The sequence below is a fragment of the Andrena cerasifolii genome, chromosome 10 (assembly GCF_050908995.1).
Source record: "Andrena cerasifolii isolate SP2316 chromosome 10, iyAndCera1_principal, whole genome shotgun sequence".
Classification (NCBI taxonomy): domain Eukaryota; kingdom Metazoa; phylum Arthropoda; class Insecta; order Hymenoptera; family Andrenidae; genus Andrena; species Andrena cerasifolii.
This window is the reverse complement of record NC_135127.1, coordinates 5,716,913-5,735,921: the sequence shown is the minus strand read 5'-3', so window position 1 is coordinate 5,735,921 and position 19,009 is coordinate 5,716,913. Positions and strand designations below refer to the sequence as shown.

At 38.6% G+C, this 19,009-nt stretch overlaps 2 protein-coding genes across 2 annotated transcripts; both read left to right on the top strand.

Annotated features, from left to right (window-relative positions):
• The first annotated feature begins 8,327 nt into the window (after positions 1 to 8,327).
• On the top strand, positions 8,328 to 10,466 carry LOC143374284 (odorant receptor 13a-like). The gene is made up of 3 exons (XM_076822288.1): positions 8,328 to 8,627; positions 9,285 to 9,560; positions 10,397 to 10,466. Exons 1-3 carry the CDS (start codon positions 8,343 to 8,345, stop codon positions 10,442 to 10,444), a joined length of 609 nt encoding a protein of 202 aa, XP_076678403.1. The 5' UTR covers positions 8,328 to 8,342; the 3' UTR covers positions 10,445 to 10,466.
• A 1,396-nt stretch (positions 10,467 to 11,862) lies between these two features.
• LOC143374000 (odorant receptor 13a-like) lies at positions 11,863 to 17,167 on the top strand. Its single transcript, XM_076821772.1, has 6 exons — positions 11,863 to 12,057; positions 12,907 to 13,159; positions 13,557 to 13,660; positions 14,780 to 15,112; positions 16,614 to 16,889; positions 17,099 to 17,167. Exons 1-6 carry the CDS (start codon positions 11,863 to 11,865, stop codon positions 17,165 to 17,167), a joined length of 1,230 nt encoding a protein of 409 aa, XP_076677887.1.
• The last annotated feature ends 1,842 nt before the right edge of the window (positions 17,168 to 19,009 follow it).

Sequence of the window (19,009 nt, the reverse complement as noted above, 5' to 3'; positions counted from 1 at the left end):
GAAAAGATCGAAAATCCTTAAACAAAGTATGCATTCACTAACCGCGGCGAGAGACTTGTATCTCTGTCCAAAAACTCTTCGTAGCTGCTTAATTGTAATCGGAATCATTACAACTATCACGTAGGAAAGTAGCCAAGGGTCCATACTGTAAGATGAAACTGCAAAAGTTGATAAATTACGTCTAGAAAATGCACCAACTATCGACGAAGCTTGAGTGCCTACATAAGACCGCGGCGAGAGACTGGTAACTCTGTCCAAAAACTCTTCGTAGCTGCTTAATTGTAATCGGAATCGTTACAACTATCACGTAGGAAAGTAGCCAAGGGTCCATACTGTAAGATGAAACTGCAAAAGTTGATAAATTACGTCTAGAAAATGCACCAACTATCGACGAAGCTTGAGTGCCTACATAGGACCGCGCCATTTTTCTCGTCATCGTCTCAAAGAACCGTTAATACCTAATTAATTGTAATCAAAATCTGCGCAACGATCACATAGGAAAGTAGCCAAGGGTCTATTCTTTGAGACGCGACTCTAAAAGTTCATAAAATATTCGCAGGAAATGAGAAATTAGTGAATTTCCAGGGACTGCGTAATATTTCTATCTCCCTCCTTGTCGCACACTATTCCTTTCTCTCTCGCGCACGCCACCTGTCGCCCTCCTTGTCGCGCACTATTCCTTTCTCTCTCGCACAGCTCGGTCGTGCCACCTCTTTTAGTATCATGTATTCCTATTAACTCGGCGAATTTCCTGGTCCAAACAGCACACTCGGGAACTTCTTGTGGATAATGTAGGGATCGCGGAGGGTAATCTAACCTATATAAAAGGCTTTTTTATTAGTAACTATGTATCGATTCGTAAATAAAACGCATACGAGTGATTACTGAACGTTCTCACAACACTATAGTCTCAAATCCAGCTGTACAAATGTATAAATCATTTTGAAAAGATCGAAAATCCTTAAACAAAGTATGCATTCACTAACCGCGGCGAGAGACTTGTATCTCTGTCCAAAAACTCTTCGCAGCTGCTTAATTGTAATCGGAATCATTACAACTATCACGTAGGAAAGTAGCCAAGGGTCCATACTGTAAGATGAAACTGCAAAAGTTTATAAATTATATCTAGAAAATGCACCAACAATCGACGAAGCTTGAGTGCCTACATAGGACGGCGCCATTGTTCTCGTCATCGTTTCAAAGAACCGTTAATAACTAATTAATTGTAATCAAAATCTGCGCAACGATCACATAGGAACGTAGCCAAGGGTCCATACTGTAAGATGAAACTGCAAAAGTTGATAAATTACGTCTAGAAAATGCACCAACAATCGACGAAGCTTGAGTGCCTACATAGGACGGCGCCATTGTTCTCGTCATCGTTTCAAAGAACCGTTAATAACTAATTAATTATAATCAAAATCTGCGCAACGATCACATAGGAAAGTAGCCAAGGGTCTATTCTTTGAGACGCGACTCTAAAAGTTCATAAAATATTCGCAGGAAATGAGAAATTAGTGAATTTCCAGGGACTGCGTAATATTTCTATCTCCCTCCTTGTCGCACACTATTCCTTTCTCTCTCGCGCACGCCACCTGTCGCCCTCCTTGTCGCGCACTATTCCTTTCTCTCTCGCACAGCTCGGTCGTGCCACCTCTTTTAGTATCATGTATTCCTATTAACTCGGCGAATTTCCTGGTCCAAACAGCACACTCGGGAACTTCTTGTGGATAATGTAGGGATCGCGGAGGGTAATCTAACCTATATAAAAGGCTTTTTTATTAGTAACTATGTAGCAATTCGTAAATAAAACGAATACGAGTGATTGTTGAACGTTGTCACAACACTATAGTCTCAAATCCAGCTGTACAAATGTATAAATCATTTTGAAAAGATCGAAAATCCTTAAACAAAGTATGCATTCACTAACCGCGGCGAGAGACTGGTAACTCTGTCCAAAACCACTTCATAGCTGCATAATTATAATCTGAATTTTTACAACTATCACGTAGGAAAGTAGCCAAGGGTTCATACTGTAAGATGAAACTGCAAAAGTTGATAAATTACATCTAGAAAATGCACATTCATCTCCTTGTAATTAATTCGCAAAAAATACTTGATTTTCGAGCGATCTGACTTCCCCTTAATGTAATAAATATCTTTCTTAAAACCGCAGAAATTTTTTACCACCATTCCACATAAGACACCGAAGGACTTATTATCTAAGAATTCTAGAATGTCTCTTCAGAAGCAGCCTGCATCGTTTAATATCGCAGATAAATTAAAATAATTAAAACTCTGATGGTAAATGTCCTAATTAGCGACCTTCAATTCTCTTTTCGTCCCAAATAGTGACCTATGTCGGACCGGATCAGTGACTCGTATATAACGCGTGGAATACCGTGTCATTGATCGGGACATGCAATCTAATGTCCCAATTAATCACTGCATCGGAAAAGGATGTTTATAAAATAATTAGCACAGAACAAAATAATTTGCAACAGTTTTAATGCTATGACCAGATTTGATATTTGCCAAAGCATTTTCCAATTGTTGTTGCGAATAGTTTTTAAGTCGTTTATATTCTGTAGTCTTTACTAGCCACCTTTACCTATTGAGGTTAATGGTGCAAACTGACAAACACGTAAGATGGAAACATGACATGACATCTCGTATCAATAATAGGAATTCATACATTTTACGAGTACCGATTATTGACTCTCACAATTATTATAAATTTAATAAAAAAATTAAATGCAATTCTTTTAAATAGTAAAATTACAATTATTTTTTAACGTAAAGTTAGGAAATATATGTAATTAACGAAAAAAAAACTTAGCCTAAGAGGAACTTGGAAGTTCGAGGCTCGAACCTACGTTTAAAAACTTCGCAGCGGTATAGCAGCTCGACACTCTACCGCTGCGCCACCGACGCTGTTGGAAAATAAGGTATTTTTTATACCTTATTATCTATACCTTAATTCGGTTTTTTTGAGTTTCTTTAATTCCTATGATGTTTTGCTGTACGTATAAACATTGAAGATCGCATAAAACACTTATTTCATGAAGCAATTCGACGTATAAGTTACTCTGACACGGAAAAAACGACGCAAAAATCGGTTTTTAATTTTTTTAACTGCGGCGCACCAAATTGAAAAATCTGAAAAAAAATTCAGGACAACAGTAACAATGATACGCACTTGCGGTAAAAATATAATTATAGTGCCAAGACTGCTTCGATACACAATCGGCATTTTTCAGCATTTTTTGTGGTTTTTTATTTTTCACAGCTTGGTTTTTCAATTTAAAAATCTGAAACAATTCTCTAATATGTGCCCCGATAACAGAAATGCCTCTGATTTTTTTTCAAAATTTTTCATCCCGTAGTATAGGACAAATTCGGCAAAAACCTGATTTCCTATTTTTGCCTGTTAGCGTGACCAAATTTAAGGGTGAGGTCGAAGGCGGATAGCCTCATGCTGGCTTGCCTTTAAGGATTTATGGCAGGGACTTAGCCTGCGCGCGGTATTGTTGGAGGGTGCGTGAGACTAAACAGACCTGGCGCCGGGCGATGGCTGATGACCACGTTGGGTCTCGTAGCCATCGGGTGTCGAATGACTGGTTGTTTAGAGTAAGATAAAGACTATGGGAATGGCAATCGGCCCGACGCCGTATTGCCAAAGAATGGGGACTCTGTTCCTGGAGGATCTGGCCACGGAGTGGGGAAGGTTTTGCCTTCTGGTGAGAGGACTGTGACGAACCACACGGCACTTACCCCAGAACTGTCCTGGAGCGCGTTTCCTTAGCGTTTCCTTTTGCCTTCGAGGATAGTCATATCTAACATGCCCTTTACTACCCTCCTGGTGGAGATACGAAGTTGAAAATTGCCACAAATGTTTCTTTTTTAATAAGCTTTCGAATTATTCATCGTGAGTCGAATTCGGTTCGAGAGCACATTTCACCCTCTTAACCGGCTATACAAATTACAGAATCGTATGGAATTTTATAGTATTTTTACGTACTGTGTATAATTTTATTTTAACAGTATATAGAACACTAGACAAAATTATAGCACAATACTATATATGATAGTTCGCCTGGCAACCCTATTCATAGCACATCTTCTACCTCACTTGGACGAGGCTCACAGTCGCGTAAACTTTGCACCACGAATTCGCTTGCGTTCTGAGTGTTTCTTCATCCAGAACACCGTGCGTGTTAACTGGCGGCAGGCGTATCATCGCGTCAAGTTACACCGCGCCATCCCCAACCCCTGTATCCAACGGAAATTGCAAGCTACGGCCCACCCATTATCGCGGCGACCGGACAATCTCACCCCTAGAATCATGAATTATGCATTGATCCAACATGTCTCATCCATTTCACACGAAAGAACGGCAATTACGTCACTGTTTCGCGGCAGCTGGACGTCCGCCGTGAAAGACGCTTGAAATGAATGGGTGTTACGCGCGGGGTATAATGAACAGGGTGTGCAAGTAAGTCAGAGCGGTGTCACGTGGACTTGACTTGTCGTTGGTCTGTCAAGTTCAAAAACGGAATATTCAAACATGACCGCGGAACAGAGCAAAGACGTCGCACTGAGCGTCACGGCCTTTTACCTGAAATACGTTGGCCTCTGGGTAGCAGACAATCGCGTCGAGCAACGATGGAGGAACGTCGCGTTGGGTTACACGATCTGGATGCTCCTCTTCTCCACGGTTATGATATTGCCGGAGCTGTATTTCACCTGGGGCGATTTAGGCGTGAGTGTTCGAATAATTAGTTAGTGGACCCCCCTGATCGCGAATAAAGCTTCTTAAGTAGTAAAATGCGAAATCAGACTCGCGGAACTTGGCGAAAGAGCAATGCTTGGTGACCTCGGTGCGTGTCTTTGTACGATTCGTCATGGGAGGAATACTGAACAAAAATATTCAATCCCAGTCATCCTATCGAAGATGGAAAAAAAAAACTAGAACGAGATAATTATACTAATTATATTAATTATATTATATAGAACTATAATTTTGTATTAGATAATTTCGGTAACCCGTTAAAGGGGTATATATTACGATTCTGCATGCGAATTTGGAAGTGAATTGGTAGCCGCGAATTTTTAGGGCCATCGTAATGAAAAATGTAGTTCCGCTGCGATCGGTCAAGCCGCCACGCCGCGCCGCACAGTGGTCCGAGTATACTACATGCTAGCTGGACAAAATTATTTTTTCGCGGTTATAGTTAAAGTAAAATACTGTCGTTTTGTACTTCTTCCTTTATTGAATTAAGCCAGATGTATTGGTCGGTGAATTCGTTTTCGCGAGCAGCGATCGAGGGGAAATCAACCACCACCACCTGACGATCGTGGGTTTGTCAGTTGGAGTTGCGTGGCCTCCGAAGGGTATGGTGGGCTAACGTGAACACTGCTCGGCTCCGCCTGTAACGTAGCTGTGTGGCTGTTGTTTATTCTTAACGTAATAGTTGCGTGCGTTACGAAGTTATGCGTAGACCAAGACGAGATGAAGCTATCGAGAAAGAATCAATATTCTGACTAATAAAGATCCTGAATATTTTCGGGGCTAACGCACACCTATTCTGCTGTGTGTGTTTGTACGCTAACAGCTCGGTTTGGCCTACACGCCAGAAGCTCGGCGCTATCCCCACCACTTCTGGCTCACTCTTCTTCTGCGAAGGCGAGAGCGAGATGGAAAGAGAGCGAGTCAGAAAACGTTGAGAAAAGGAGCACCGAGGCAAGCAAACTGTGTGGTGGAGGAGTACCCCTCGCGAAACTCACCGGCCAATATATCTCTTAGTCATATTTTTATTTTATTGATATTTTTTAGTGAAGCAATAAACTGCGATACGAATCAGGTTTGTTATTCTAACAATTTGAACCCCATGTAAACCCAATATCGCGAAAAAATAATTTTGTCTACCTAGCGTGTAGTATACTCGAACCACTGTGCGACGCGCCGCACCGTGCTGCCTGGGTTGTTCCACTCAAATGCCTATAACTTCGTCAATTTTCCAAATTTTTACATCGGACTTGATTTATAAAATTCCCAAAACATCAATTTATGTAAATATGCAAAATATAATAAATCCGTTTTCTGACACTGTCAAACGGGTATACCCACTTAACACCCACATGCGAACAGTGTCAAAATTCCGCGCCCGTAATATATTGTTCGATGGAATGTAAAAAAGTGTTTCATCCCAGTTTGCAAATATATATAATTTATATAGTAAAATAGAAACATAAAAAAGGGTGGTGATTTTTAACGTTTTTCTACAATTTAGTGCGTCGTTACGGGGTTAAGAATAAATAACGTTTCCTTTGTATGTTTAATTGGCCACGTTATGCAGGCAACAGTTTGAACCACCGTTATCAACCAAATTCTTCGTAGACTCATGTCTTTGATTACAGAACTTCATTTACACTTTGTGCACCATTATCACGCTGCTTTTGGTGTTAGTCAAGATATTTGTCTTGTTCGTGCACAGAAAGAAATTCTTCAAGTTACTTGTGTACTCGCGAAAGAATTTCTGGCACTCGAATTATGATTGGTACGAGAGCAGAGAGCTGGCTAATTGCAAGCGTACCTGTAGTTACCTCATTTGCGTCTTCTGCTTCTTTGCCCAAGGCACGGCTATCAATTACGCCGTAGTCCCAATTTTAGGTACGTTGATTAATTTAAATCTACAGCAAACCAAAAGATCATTGATCACGGATTTTAAGCTAAAATAATTGTTAACATTCGTGTAATTTTTGCTAATATTTCATACCGTAAACTGTAATTGTAACTTCTTCAACCGTTTCATTGTCTTCATAGATTCACAAAATTTGTAACTACATTGTAATTATGATGTTCTCAAGAATCTATACACTTACCAATTACGCTGTAGGTAGAACAGATGACTTCTGATATAAAAAATAAGTCGCTCGTATCTTTCTTTTCAGCAAATATTGGAGTAAACGATTCAGAACGGATACTTCCGTTTAATATGTGGGTCAACCTGCCACTCTCCACAACACCGTACTTTGAGATAGCATTTTTGATCCAAGTATTGTAAATTTTCCTAACATTTCTAAAGAAAAAACGTGCCTACTTGTCTTAGTCCTATTTTACTAAAACAACAGTTGATCAAATCAAGCTGTTTTCGAACACTCGAACTGTGTGTCAGATACGTCAATCGGGGTTGCTTAGAAAAATCGAGCAGCCCGAATATTCAGATAATACGTTTCCACAATAATTAACTGGCACATCTTTCGGGGTTATTTAAAAATTGAATAATCAGTCGGGCGTGATAAAATACATTTGAAACGTTTTAGGTTTTCAGTGTATCGATAGTTCGACGTTATTTAAGTAACCCACACGATTCGTAGTTATAAATACTAAGGTAAGTTCGGGTAATAAGGCCCAGCAGGTAATAAGGCCCACCTGTAATTTATTCTTGATAGGTCAATTCACGATCTTCTTGATGCCATCTAATGCTTTTACTACATACGAAATGTCACTCGAAGAACCCCCACGCGATTAATATAACATTTGCCGGCTGTAAATTCAACAAATGTTTGTAGGCTTTGTATTAGAAGTACGCATTATCCAATTACTGTACAACTATAGGTATGTATAAGTACATATGTTGGCAACATATTTCCAAAAAATTGATGATATTGTAAAGTGCACGTTTAACATGTAACCTCGGCAATGAGGAAGTGACAAAGCAGATAATAAGGCCCACCAAAATATTAAGTGGGCAGAGACCTCTTCCAAAGCAGGACCGATTTTGAGAAGAGCTCCAAAGCAAGTAGCGCTTCAACCGGGAGAAAAAAGACAAGAGTCTGTGAACAAGAGCCCATGCCATTCACCTCCAGAGAAAACGTGGACGGTAACTCTGCAGACAGTTGGTTTTGCGAATTTTGCAGAACTGCATTCAAGACAGATATGCGACAGTGTGTCGCGTGTCTCACCTGGATACACGAGGAATGCGTTGGGCTCACACCTGAGGTCGAATATGCCTGCCCTACAGGAAATAAGGCCCGTTTACAAGGTTTTTAAAATCCCATTAATTTCCATATTTGTTGTGTTCATATATTCTTACAAATATTACAGCGTATAGTTTAATGTTCATAGATTAATATATAAAAAAAGTTTTCAAAAATATGTACAAGTTTTTTTTTTTTAAATTATAGAACCCTAGGTGGGCCTTATTACCCGAACTTACCTTATTATTTCTCTCGAGTTTCAAGTGATATCAATAATCAAGTTATCATGTTTTGTTACGTGTGTATAGGTTCTAGCTTTGTGCCACATCGGTGTATGCTACCTTTGCATCGACAACTTTATGTGCATTATCAATCTGCACTTGGCTAGCCAGTTTCGTATATTGCAATACAGATTGACAAACATGCACGTGGTAACAAACCATGAGAAGCAGATGGAGTCCGCGAGCAAGGACCCAGCGAAGAACGCAGTTACATACTATGCCATGTTCAAGAGATGTGTTAAACAACACCAGATGCTCATTGAATTTTCCTATCATCTAGAGCGTGTATTCACACTGATTGTACTTGGACAAGTGCTGCTCTTCAGCATATTGATGTGTCTGGACGGATATCTGGTGCTTATGGTCAGTACATGATACTACACAGATTGTATTTCATTATTTATTGATTTCTACGTGCCAATCGTAATAAAGATTTAGTTAATGCACGAAGCATGCTTTCCCTCAGTTCACTATTAGATTTCTTATTTCTTTTCCACGAGATTAACGTAGGCACGTTCGAAATTAATTAGTACGCATTAATGAATATGCTGTATAAATATTGCACAGAAATATTAAAAAATGCCCGAGTTATGCGTTTCCCCGCCAAGCTAAGACGAGCTCCTCGGAATCACTTTGATCAATCTGTAATCGGTTCGCTTGAAATTTTAATATTATTTTCTATCATAGATTATCTATAGAAGTACATACGGATTTTACGTTTAATTAAAAACTTTTTTGCTAAGGCAATTTTAGTCGCAATTCAGGCTTAAAATTTTAGTAGAATAAAGCCGTGAAAAAGTTTGTTCATTTATTTTATAATTTCGCGCGAACAAAATTCTGAAACTTACATATGATTTTCGGGCCTTCAAGGCGGCCTAACTCTTACGAGGAATCCTGATGATATTTATAATAGCTCCGTTAATTTTCCCGCCATTTTCTTAGACTGCTGGAATAGTTGTAAATAATAGGACGAACCGCCGATAGATTCCACGTGTTATTTCAATGTCTCACAACCCGCAGGATGATGCGCCTACAACGAAGCGACTTATCTTTGTATTTCACATAACGGGTTGCATGTGCCAATTGCTGATGTTCACCTACAGCTGCGACTGTTTGGTGCAGGAAAGCACGGCAGTTGCTTCAGCAGTGTACTCGGCACCCTGGTCACTATTGTCCATGAGCAAAGATGGAAAAGAACTGCGGAAAGACATGGTGCTTGTCATAATGAGATCCAGGGTACCTTGCTGTCTAACTGCTAGCGGATTTTTCATTGTATCGCTGGAAACTTATACTAGGGTAATGAATTTCAACTGTACGACGACGGTTTAGTCACTGCATTAATTATTTCACTAATCAATTGCTGCCTTTGAGAAGCATTATATTTTTTCTGCGCGACACAAATGTCACGGAAATTTCATTTGCTCCGTGGCTAATTGTAAGTCCTTTAAGGGTGGATTCTCATCTGGGAGGCCAATCTTTTGCCTTTCTTTAGGGACGATGCACACAAAAAAAACTACACAGTACTTTCACCGACGAGCATTATCCACGCGTATTTATTAACATTTCGCTTAGTTGTAAAAAAAAAATCAGCCATATATAATAATAATTAATGGAGATATGGGTCATCTCGTAAAGCGTGTGCAAAAAAAAGTTGCCTCATGGTACACACCACTCCGGCTGATCCGCTGATCCAAAACGAAAGAACCAAAGGGATTCTTAATCAGTATGAGTGTGGCTATAGCCGGCAGCAGATTTATGAAAATAAATTAAAAATTCACAAAATGACGGGGCTTTGAATTTAAATTCATCTTTTTCGTGCTTTCTTTTCGTCTTTCAACGGCCTTAAACTTGTGAAAAAAGAATATTTCGCCTTGATTCTGCTACTATTTTGTCTATATAAAATGTGCAATTTCACCAATGTGGGACACGTAGTAACGAACTTGTTAATTCTAGCAGCGTTGTAAAGTCTAGATTTCTCTGAATGCAGGAAAGATCGACCACAATTAATTTCATGAATATATTTCTGTACACGTGGTCAAAACTTTGCTCCCCCCTATAAATTAAAAGTGTACGTGTCAAAAATAAATTCACCCCAACTTGAAATTTATTTACATGCATTTCGTTTGTCACAGGTCTTGAGCACTGCAGTGTCGTACTTCACGCTATTGAATAGCTATTAAAACAAGATATTGTATATGTAAAATAGTACATATGTATAGACATTATCTTAAGGAGCATATGAAACATTGTTACGTACTTATGCAAAGGTAAGACGAAGAGATAAAGTAGATCAAGACCTAGATTTTGGAATAAAGAAAAATCTCCGATATACACTCGAAAGTCGTACACCTTAAATTATATTTCTGCAGTATTCCAGAATCATTTCGTGTGCTTCCAAATGTCTTTCGAAATTATACCAGCCAATCAAGAGATTATTTGAGTGCCTATTGATAGTTCTTAATCTTCGAATTTAAAAACGGAATTCGACTCTCAGTTTGTCATCCGAAGAAAATATGTATTCCCGTAGTTTCATTAAATCAATTACAGTACTCTGTCCTTCAACGTGTCTAAAAGTGTTTCGATAAATAATATTTTCTCCAGCTTACATACAGTTAAACTGTAGAAAATGCAATTTCTCCCGCGCAGTATCAAAAAATTTGTTATCTCCTTAATTATCCTCGGCGTTTCGAAACGACAAAAAAGATCTGTCGCGATCACTCTGAATGTAAGAGTATTAAATTTAACAAACTGACGGATTTAATAACTCCATATTTAACTGTATTATAGAATATGTACAATACTATGTAGAATCACGAAACATCTTCTCTTACAAATCCGATTCCTCATTCGTCGCTTTACCACCCGATCCTTTGTTCAAAGATGAGAAGAGTATAATAAACAATAAAATTCAACACCGTCACTGTGTTTCTTAATCGCAAGCACATACTTTCGTTTATAAATCGAACGTTGCAACGATTTGCATATAAGCCACGTATAATAATAAAAAGCGTTACACTGCTGCTGCCTCTAGTAGAAGTTCCTCCACCGACGGTGAAAAATTAGGGCACATTTTTCGAGCTAGGCTGCAATCATCGACACTTGTCATTCACTACCGAATGCGCTTCGTTTCGTTCTCTGCTATTCAACCGGATAAATGTACCAGACTACACAATCAACGAGATTGAGCCGATGGTTCCAGTATTGAAGACAAATGTTGCTTACGACAGCCTAATAAATTGCAGCAACGGCGTAATAATTCGTCTCGAGCGCGCAAACCGTACTGAACACTTGCACCGAGCAAGCTCGCAAATGCAGGCGACAGAAACGTTCAGTGGCTACGGAATAATAGTTGGTCTACCGTGACGCGTGCCACACGTTTTTAGGGAAGGTGTGAGATGCCAGTGCCAGTAAATAATGCAGAGCGAGATCGATACAGCACTCTTCTCTTGGCTTTTGAACGAGTGCAGTAATTGATTCTACGTCTAACACCGTTCGCGCGAGCTTCTTGGGCCCGTGAATATGAAAAGGTTGCCTGATACCGTGTCAGGCATGGTGTGAAATGTAAATGCTAGGTGTCACGGCGCACTTGACACTGCTCATGGCGACGGAAGGGTACTCCGACATTTCGATCAGAATATCCACTACCTTCATGAAGGGTATTGGACTCTGGCTGGCAGGCGACACCACAGAGGAGCGTCGAAGGAAGATCATGTTACGCTACACGTTGTTCTCGATCATTCTCGCCTCCGTCGTCGAGGTCAGGGACATGTACTTCAGCTGGGGTGACTGGGGGGTGAGTCCTTGGAATTCGTGATTTTAGAGTCATTTAACGGGAGGATCCGGTCTAGAGCCCCAGAAAATAGGTGATCTTTAGGAATTAATTAAAGGAAAACTACTATATATAATTTAATCGGACGTTTTGCATTGTATTAAGGATGTCTTATGTTATAGAAGTATATTTTTTGTTTCATAACTAATCAATACAGACGGCACTGGGGAGTCGTTAAAGTCAAGGCGTCAAAAAACTCATCCAAATCGGTGGGACCTGTATCCCCAAAAGTTATTATCCGATTCGACTGAAACTTTTTTTAATTTTGAAGAATATACTTCTGGCTAGGGGGATACCAGAAAAAATGCAAAAATGACATTTTTTAAGAAAATAACGACACTTGAATTTTGAAATTAATTTCCCCCTATATTTTTCGTCCTTTCGACGCCTTTGAAAATTATAAATTTTCAATTTTTTGTATTTTTCTTCTGGTTTCCCTCCTAGCCAGAAGTATATTCTTCAAAGTAGACAAAAGTTTCAGTCGAATCGGATAATAACTTTTGGAGATACAGGTCCCACCGTTTTGAGAACACTGTTTCGAGAAAACGCGTTTAAAGTTTTACGTGAGTGCCGAGTGGCCGGGTGTTACCCATGCATTTGCCGCCACTTAAATGCCTATAACTTCGGGAATTTTACGAATTTCAACAAATCCTTTTAAACACACATTCCTAAAAGGTTGAACATTCGAAAAACGAAAAAAAAATCGACTTTTAGACCGGAACCTCCCCTTAACTGTTCTCTGGCTGGTTAGGTAACAGTGTCTCTTTTGCGATTGTGTAAATAAGGGTATAGACTTGCTGCGGTTTATTTCAGGCTGTCCTTTACATCGCCTGCAGCATCCTAAGTCTCCTCATGATCTTCATCAAGGTATTTGTCTTAACCATTCACAAAGTGGAGTTTATTGAATTGATCCTCTATATGCAAGAAGACTTCTGGAACGCCAGTTACAACTTTCGCGAGAAGGAAATCCTGGACGATGTTAGGAAAATTTGCATTGTTTTCACCTTCTTCGTTACCCTCGCTGGCCACTGCAGTATTGCCGGGTACCTGATCACACCGGTTATTGGTGAGTGAAAGCAGTGCTGTTTTCGTGCGTGGTTGTTGATGCCTGTGGTCTTCGAATGTAAATGATGCTTCACCAAAAGATGTCGACGAAAGTGTTTCGTTAAATTATCCGATCCAGTATAATAATCGACAAGTGACGTTTATTGAGCAGTGCAGTCGCTTTTTCTTTCTAGACACTTGACAGCTGTTTTCTATAAGGTTTCACGCACGAAGTGTGTACAATTTTCCATATGGCGAAGCTTCAACAAATTGTAGTTATTAGTCGAATAATAATCCACGCTCAATTAGATTTGTATTGATATTTCATTGGAACAAGTCGGCCTCTTTTTGTTTCTTCGCTAAGTGTTTTATGCAAGTAGAAATATATAAGTACTTAACGCAGTGTACTTGGGTTTCAGCAAATGCGGGGAAAAATGAATCTGCTAGAATACTTCCATTCAATATGTGGCTAAATTTGCCCCTATCGATTTCACCGTACTACGAAATGACATTCGTCGTACAGGTATTGCAAGCTCTGGTAATACATATATTTATTTGGTGATTCTGAATTGAAACTGGACCTTTCGACTGCATTTACGTTTGTCGTACTCTTTAACATTATTATAATCCAGGATCATATGAAATATTGTTTTCTTAAAATCGAGGCTATTTAAGGTGAATGTCCCAATTTCTGCTGATTCAACAGGTAACTCGTCATAAAGAAGGTGTAAAAAGCTTGTTTGTGATGAAAATTTGCAGAGTGATCGATTAATTCTTTAATAATAAATCAACCAATTTAAAAACTATTTAAGAAACATATTTCAAGATTGTTAACTATTAGTAATTTCTAATTAAATATATAATCCTCTAAATGTCCGTATTTCTGCTGATGAATTATTTTGTTGCAACTGTAGTACAAACGTAATGCATATAGTAATAAGAGAAATACGAAACGAGCAGAAATGGGGACATGGGCAGAAATTGGGACATTCACTTTCCTCTGTAGACGTTTTTAATCTGAATTGAATTAATAGAATAATTAGATGCTGATATTAGTATTTGAATAGTGGATATGATTCACAAACTTGCTTGCAGGTGCACGATTAATGAAATACTTTAACACTTTAAATTATGTCGTTTTTATTATTTCGACAGTTTTAATTTTTTTCTTAATTTTCACTCTCGCTTCCTCTCGCTCGCTCATATCCTTTTCTTCTCAAATTTGAAAAACAAACAAACAGGCAATGATAAATAATCGATATATCCATTCGCGGAAACGCAGCTTGCCTTCGTTAAATGCCACTGCTTCTTTGAGTGATTCTATCCACTAATTATTGCGCGAATGTTAAGTTATTGAGTAAGTGTTAAGTTATTGCGTTAATTTTAGCTTTCTTTTGAACCATTTTCCTTCTCACTTAGTAGAGCACGTTGGTATAAAAAAAAAATAGACATTAATCTTCAATGTCACAAACAATTTTGCGGCAACTTTTTTTTACTTTATCACTGTCAATCGATTCAGAGGTGTGAGATTTACCACTGCAGTAATCATTACTTATTATACACCCTGCAAATCGTCTTCATTTTTAAAAGCACGTAAAGCCACGTTCCTATTTTCTCGATTATTAATTGAATAATTTCACAGGCGGTCACGTTGTATCAAGTCGGCCTGTGCTACTTCTGTTTGGACAACATTCTGTGCATTCTGTGCGTGCACGTGTCTGGTCAGTTTCGTATACTTCAGTACAGATTGACGAAACTGTGCGCCCAACAGGAGGAAATGAAGGATCAAAACGCGAACACTGACGTGGCGTATTATACCAGCACGTCTTACGCAAAACTTAAAGTCTACATCCGGCAGCATCAGAAGCTCATCGCTTACTGTGCAAAACTAGAGAACGTGTTCACGATGATCGCACTTGCACAAGTGCTAATATTCAGTATTATAATTTGCCTCTTTGGCTATCAAATATTTATGGTTCGTATTAGTCGTAACACAAATACTACGGGACTTTTACAAACGAGTGGGGATTATTCGTTGGCCTTGAAAATAATGCAGAAAATCATTTTCGAACGATGACACGAAAGATAATATCTATCATTCCACGTGCCAATCAGCGATAAATTCATAAATCATGAAATGAGTTCCATACTTTGACCATTAAAATTCGATCGTTTCAATTGTTCAAGCTGGTTTAAACAAATGGATTGAGCGAAATAGCTTATTAAATTGTAGCACGTGTAATTTTTTCTGGTTATGGACTTAGTGGAACTTAAGGGGTTACGCCACCCTGAGGCGCTCGAAACAGCACTAAACTAGACGAATTTCTTTTACTGATACTATGAGGTTGAAAATTATTTATTTTCTTCTTATGGGTAGAGCAGGCATTAGTGCATATATTGTATAAATACTGTACAAAAATATTAAAAAATGACCGAGTTATTTGTTGTCCCGCGAAGCTCGTCCGCCGTTACAAGCGTGACTAACTTAACAAATTATAACGAACATGTTCGTCTGAAATCAAAAACCCGATGATTTTCGTGTTCCTTAATAAAATACCTACGATGTAGCATAGGGATTTGAGAAAAAAAAATTGATTGCACAAATGAGAGCAAAGTGAAAAAAGTTATACGTTTTTCACATGAAAAAACGAATTTAAACCATTAATTATATACGAATGGGGTATAGGATGGAAAAACTGATATGCTACATCGTAGACAATACCATTAAGAATATGCGTGCCAAGCTTGAACTCAATCGGACAAATAGTTTCGGAGATATTTCATAGGCCATCTTTGAAAATGTAGTTTCGAGAAAAACGCAAAAGAAGAAAAGTAGAATGGTCGCTACCTGCTGCAGAATATCGACATCCGTGCCTCGTTGAAAGCCTATAACTCGGCTATTTTGGGGAATTTTTGTGTCTACAACGACTTAAATTATTCTTAAAACTTCACGTAATAAGAAAATGCAAAGAAAAAAAAATCGTGTTTTCAAAACTTTCAGGGTGGCGTAACCCCTTAAGCGAAAGTAGAACTTGCAAACGAATACTAAAGTTTTCATGCATTTCAATTGTCTTATCATTTGCCTGTACGTCTCTCCAGAAAATTCTTGAAAAAGCTTCTCGGTGCGTTGTTTTTTTTTTTTTAATTCTGAAAATTTATTTGCGGAGGGGTGTGTAATTACGAAGAGACTGTCAAATAAAGTGTGCAATGGAATAGTATAAGGGCATACAAATACGACGAGTGAATCCGAGGTTGTAAGCAAAATGTATACGATTAAAAATCGACGTCGCAAAATATAAAATGTGAAGGCTATCATGCATCTCATATGTTCGCCGATTTCTTTTAACTGTCGTACAGTGTGTGCGAACATTTTCTCTACAGAATTGTTGTATAAATAGCTTCTCTTTCGGTGTTTCTTATAAATGTTTCGCTACACCGTTAGAATTTAGTTGCCTGACATTCTTTTACAAACGCAGGCAAACTCGTCATTTATGAGACGTTGCATTTTCATCACCACCATATGCGGCAGCGTGTTTATGTTGTTGATGTTCACATACAGCTGCAACGGTTTAACAGAGCAAAGCGATAATGTCGGCATTGCGGCCTACTCAGCCTCGTGGACATTTTTGCCAATGAATAAATTTGGGAGAATGTTTCGAAGCGATTTAATGCTCGTTATACTGCGATCAAGAAAAGTTTGTTGCGTAACTGCAAATGGATTCTTCCCTGTGTCCTTGGAGACTTACACTAAGGTAACCGACCTAAGTTTCTTTTATCCGCTCTCACGTTTTGCATAATCGAGTACTTCTCTCTTATTTTATTATAACAGTCACGCACGAATGGCACATGTTTTATATAAGAAAGCGCGTTTCGATTGATTCGCAATTAGCGTATCGAGTCGCAAGTGGAATGGAAATTAGAATTATCGTGAAAATTTGATCGGTGCTGTCTATTTTTACAGATTCTGAGTACTGCGTTATCGTACTATACGTTACTAAGACAAAATATGGAGGATGCAACGGGAAGTTAATTCGAGACCAAACAATTGCCAAGTATCGAGTTGCTGCTGTACGTGTTTCCTAGTTATTAAAGATGATAAAATTGGGAATGTCTAACTGGCAAAACAACGATATATTTTGCGGCCCCCACTTCACCATAAATTGAAATTACACCATTGCACACTTTGGGCCTCACAGGCCCATATCTCCAAATCCAGACATGCGTGGATACTTTCACTGTCGCGCTTAATCTTTAGTAACAGAAATATTTAATAACGCAATGAAATACTGAACAAATATCTGTTAATATATTAAGGGGGAACACCACTGTGCTGGTCGAAAAAGTAAGCCACTTTTACGATTTTTTTCAGGAATAATATACAGTTTTCATAGAAAAATTTTATTACCTACCTTTAGTACGCTGTCTTAAGAGACTATACAAAAAAAATAAATAGAAAAAAGCATGCATAAATTTTTATATATTAAATAATCTTCTAAACCCCCCACGCTAGCTGGTCGAACGTGTAACTATGGAACAGCAGGTCCGAAATCAAATTTCACTTTTTTCTTATAAACTATATTAGTGCAGTTTCCGTTGTACGTACGGATTCTTTGATTGAAAACAAATTTTTCGAAATACGCTCGAAAAACTGTCAATCTTATTCGCGGATTTTCGAAACTTTTCTTTTAATGCGCACCATTTTTACAAAAATAATTTGTTTAAGAAATCGGTACGTACAACGGAAACTACACTAATATAGTTTATAAAAAAAAAATGAAATTAGATTTCGGACCTGCTGTTCCATAGTTACAGGTTCGACCAGCTCGCGTGGGGGGTCTAAAAGATTAATTAATATATAAAAATTTATGGACGTTTTTCTATTTATTTTTTTTATATAGTTTCTTAAGACAGCGTACTAAAGGTAGGTAATAAAAATTTTCTATGAAAGCTGTAAATTATTCCTGAAAAAAAATCGTAAAAGTGGCTTACTTTTCCGGCCGCCACAGTGCTGTTCCCCCTTAAGCATATCTTTTTCAATATCACGAGAACTGTTCACTTGGGCCTGCCAGGCCCCGCGTGTACACTGTAGGACTGATCGATTCACTCGATTCTACAGATGCGCACTTATAATCCTAAATAACAACGAAATAATAATAATCCAATTTACTCAAGCTACCTCTGATTGATACATAACAGTAGAATCACTTCGTCGTCGTTAAATACGCGTGTAAATATAAATTTGTGCCCATTTACCTAGGTCGTCTGCATGAATGTCTTCTGGGCCCATTATCCTCAAAGGCATCGACCAATACGCCACAGAAAATTAACAGAACGATTGTTCATAGAAGAAACCCGGAAAAGAACGAAGAGAACACATCCGACAGCAATGTTTCAAGATCACTGAAAACTGGTGCGCCGAGTATAATCACATCCACACATATGTAGGAGAACAAGTGCCTTAACACATCCGACGACCTTCTTCGGGAGTTCTCGATCAAGTAGAGCTCAAAATAAATTACAGGAAAGATTCCTTAGAGGCATTCTACACTTTGTATTTAATATTTCCCTTTCCCAACGAGGTACACCTGTCGCTCGCCATTCAGTTTCACAGAGGGGTATCAAAGCACTGTTCACACTGCCATGAATACTTCATCGGACATATCTGCACATTATATCCCGCGCGAAGGGTAGTTATTACACCTTCACGTTCGACGGAATACACTCGGCTTTATGGAAGAAGGAACCGTGAATGCAATAAGAAGAACTATGTAGAATACTACCGATTAATAAGGGAACGGGACTGGATCAAAGTGATAGGGGGTCTTGGTTCGATTTTACACGACACAGCCCCGTCACACAGAAATCCAATAGA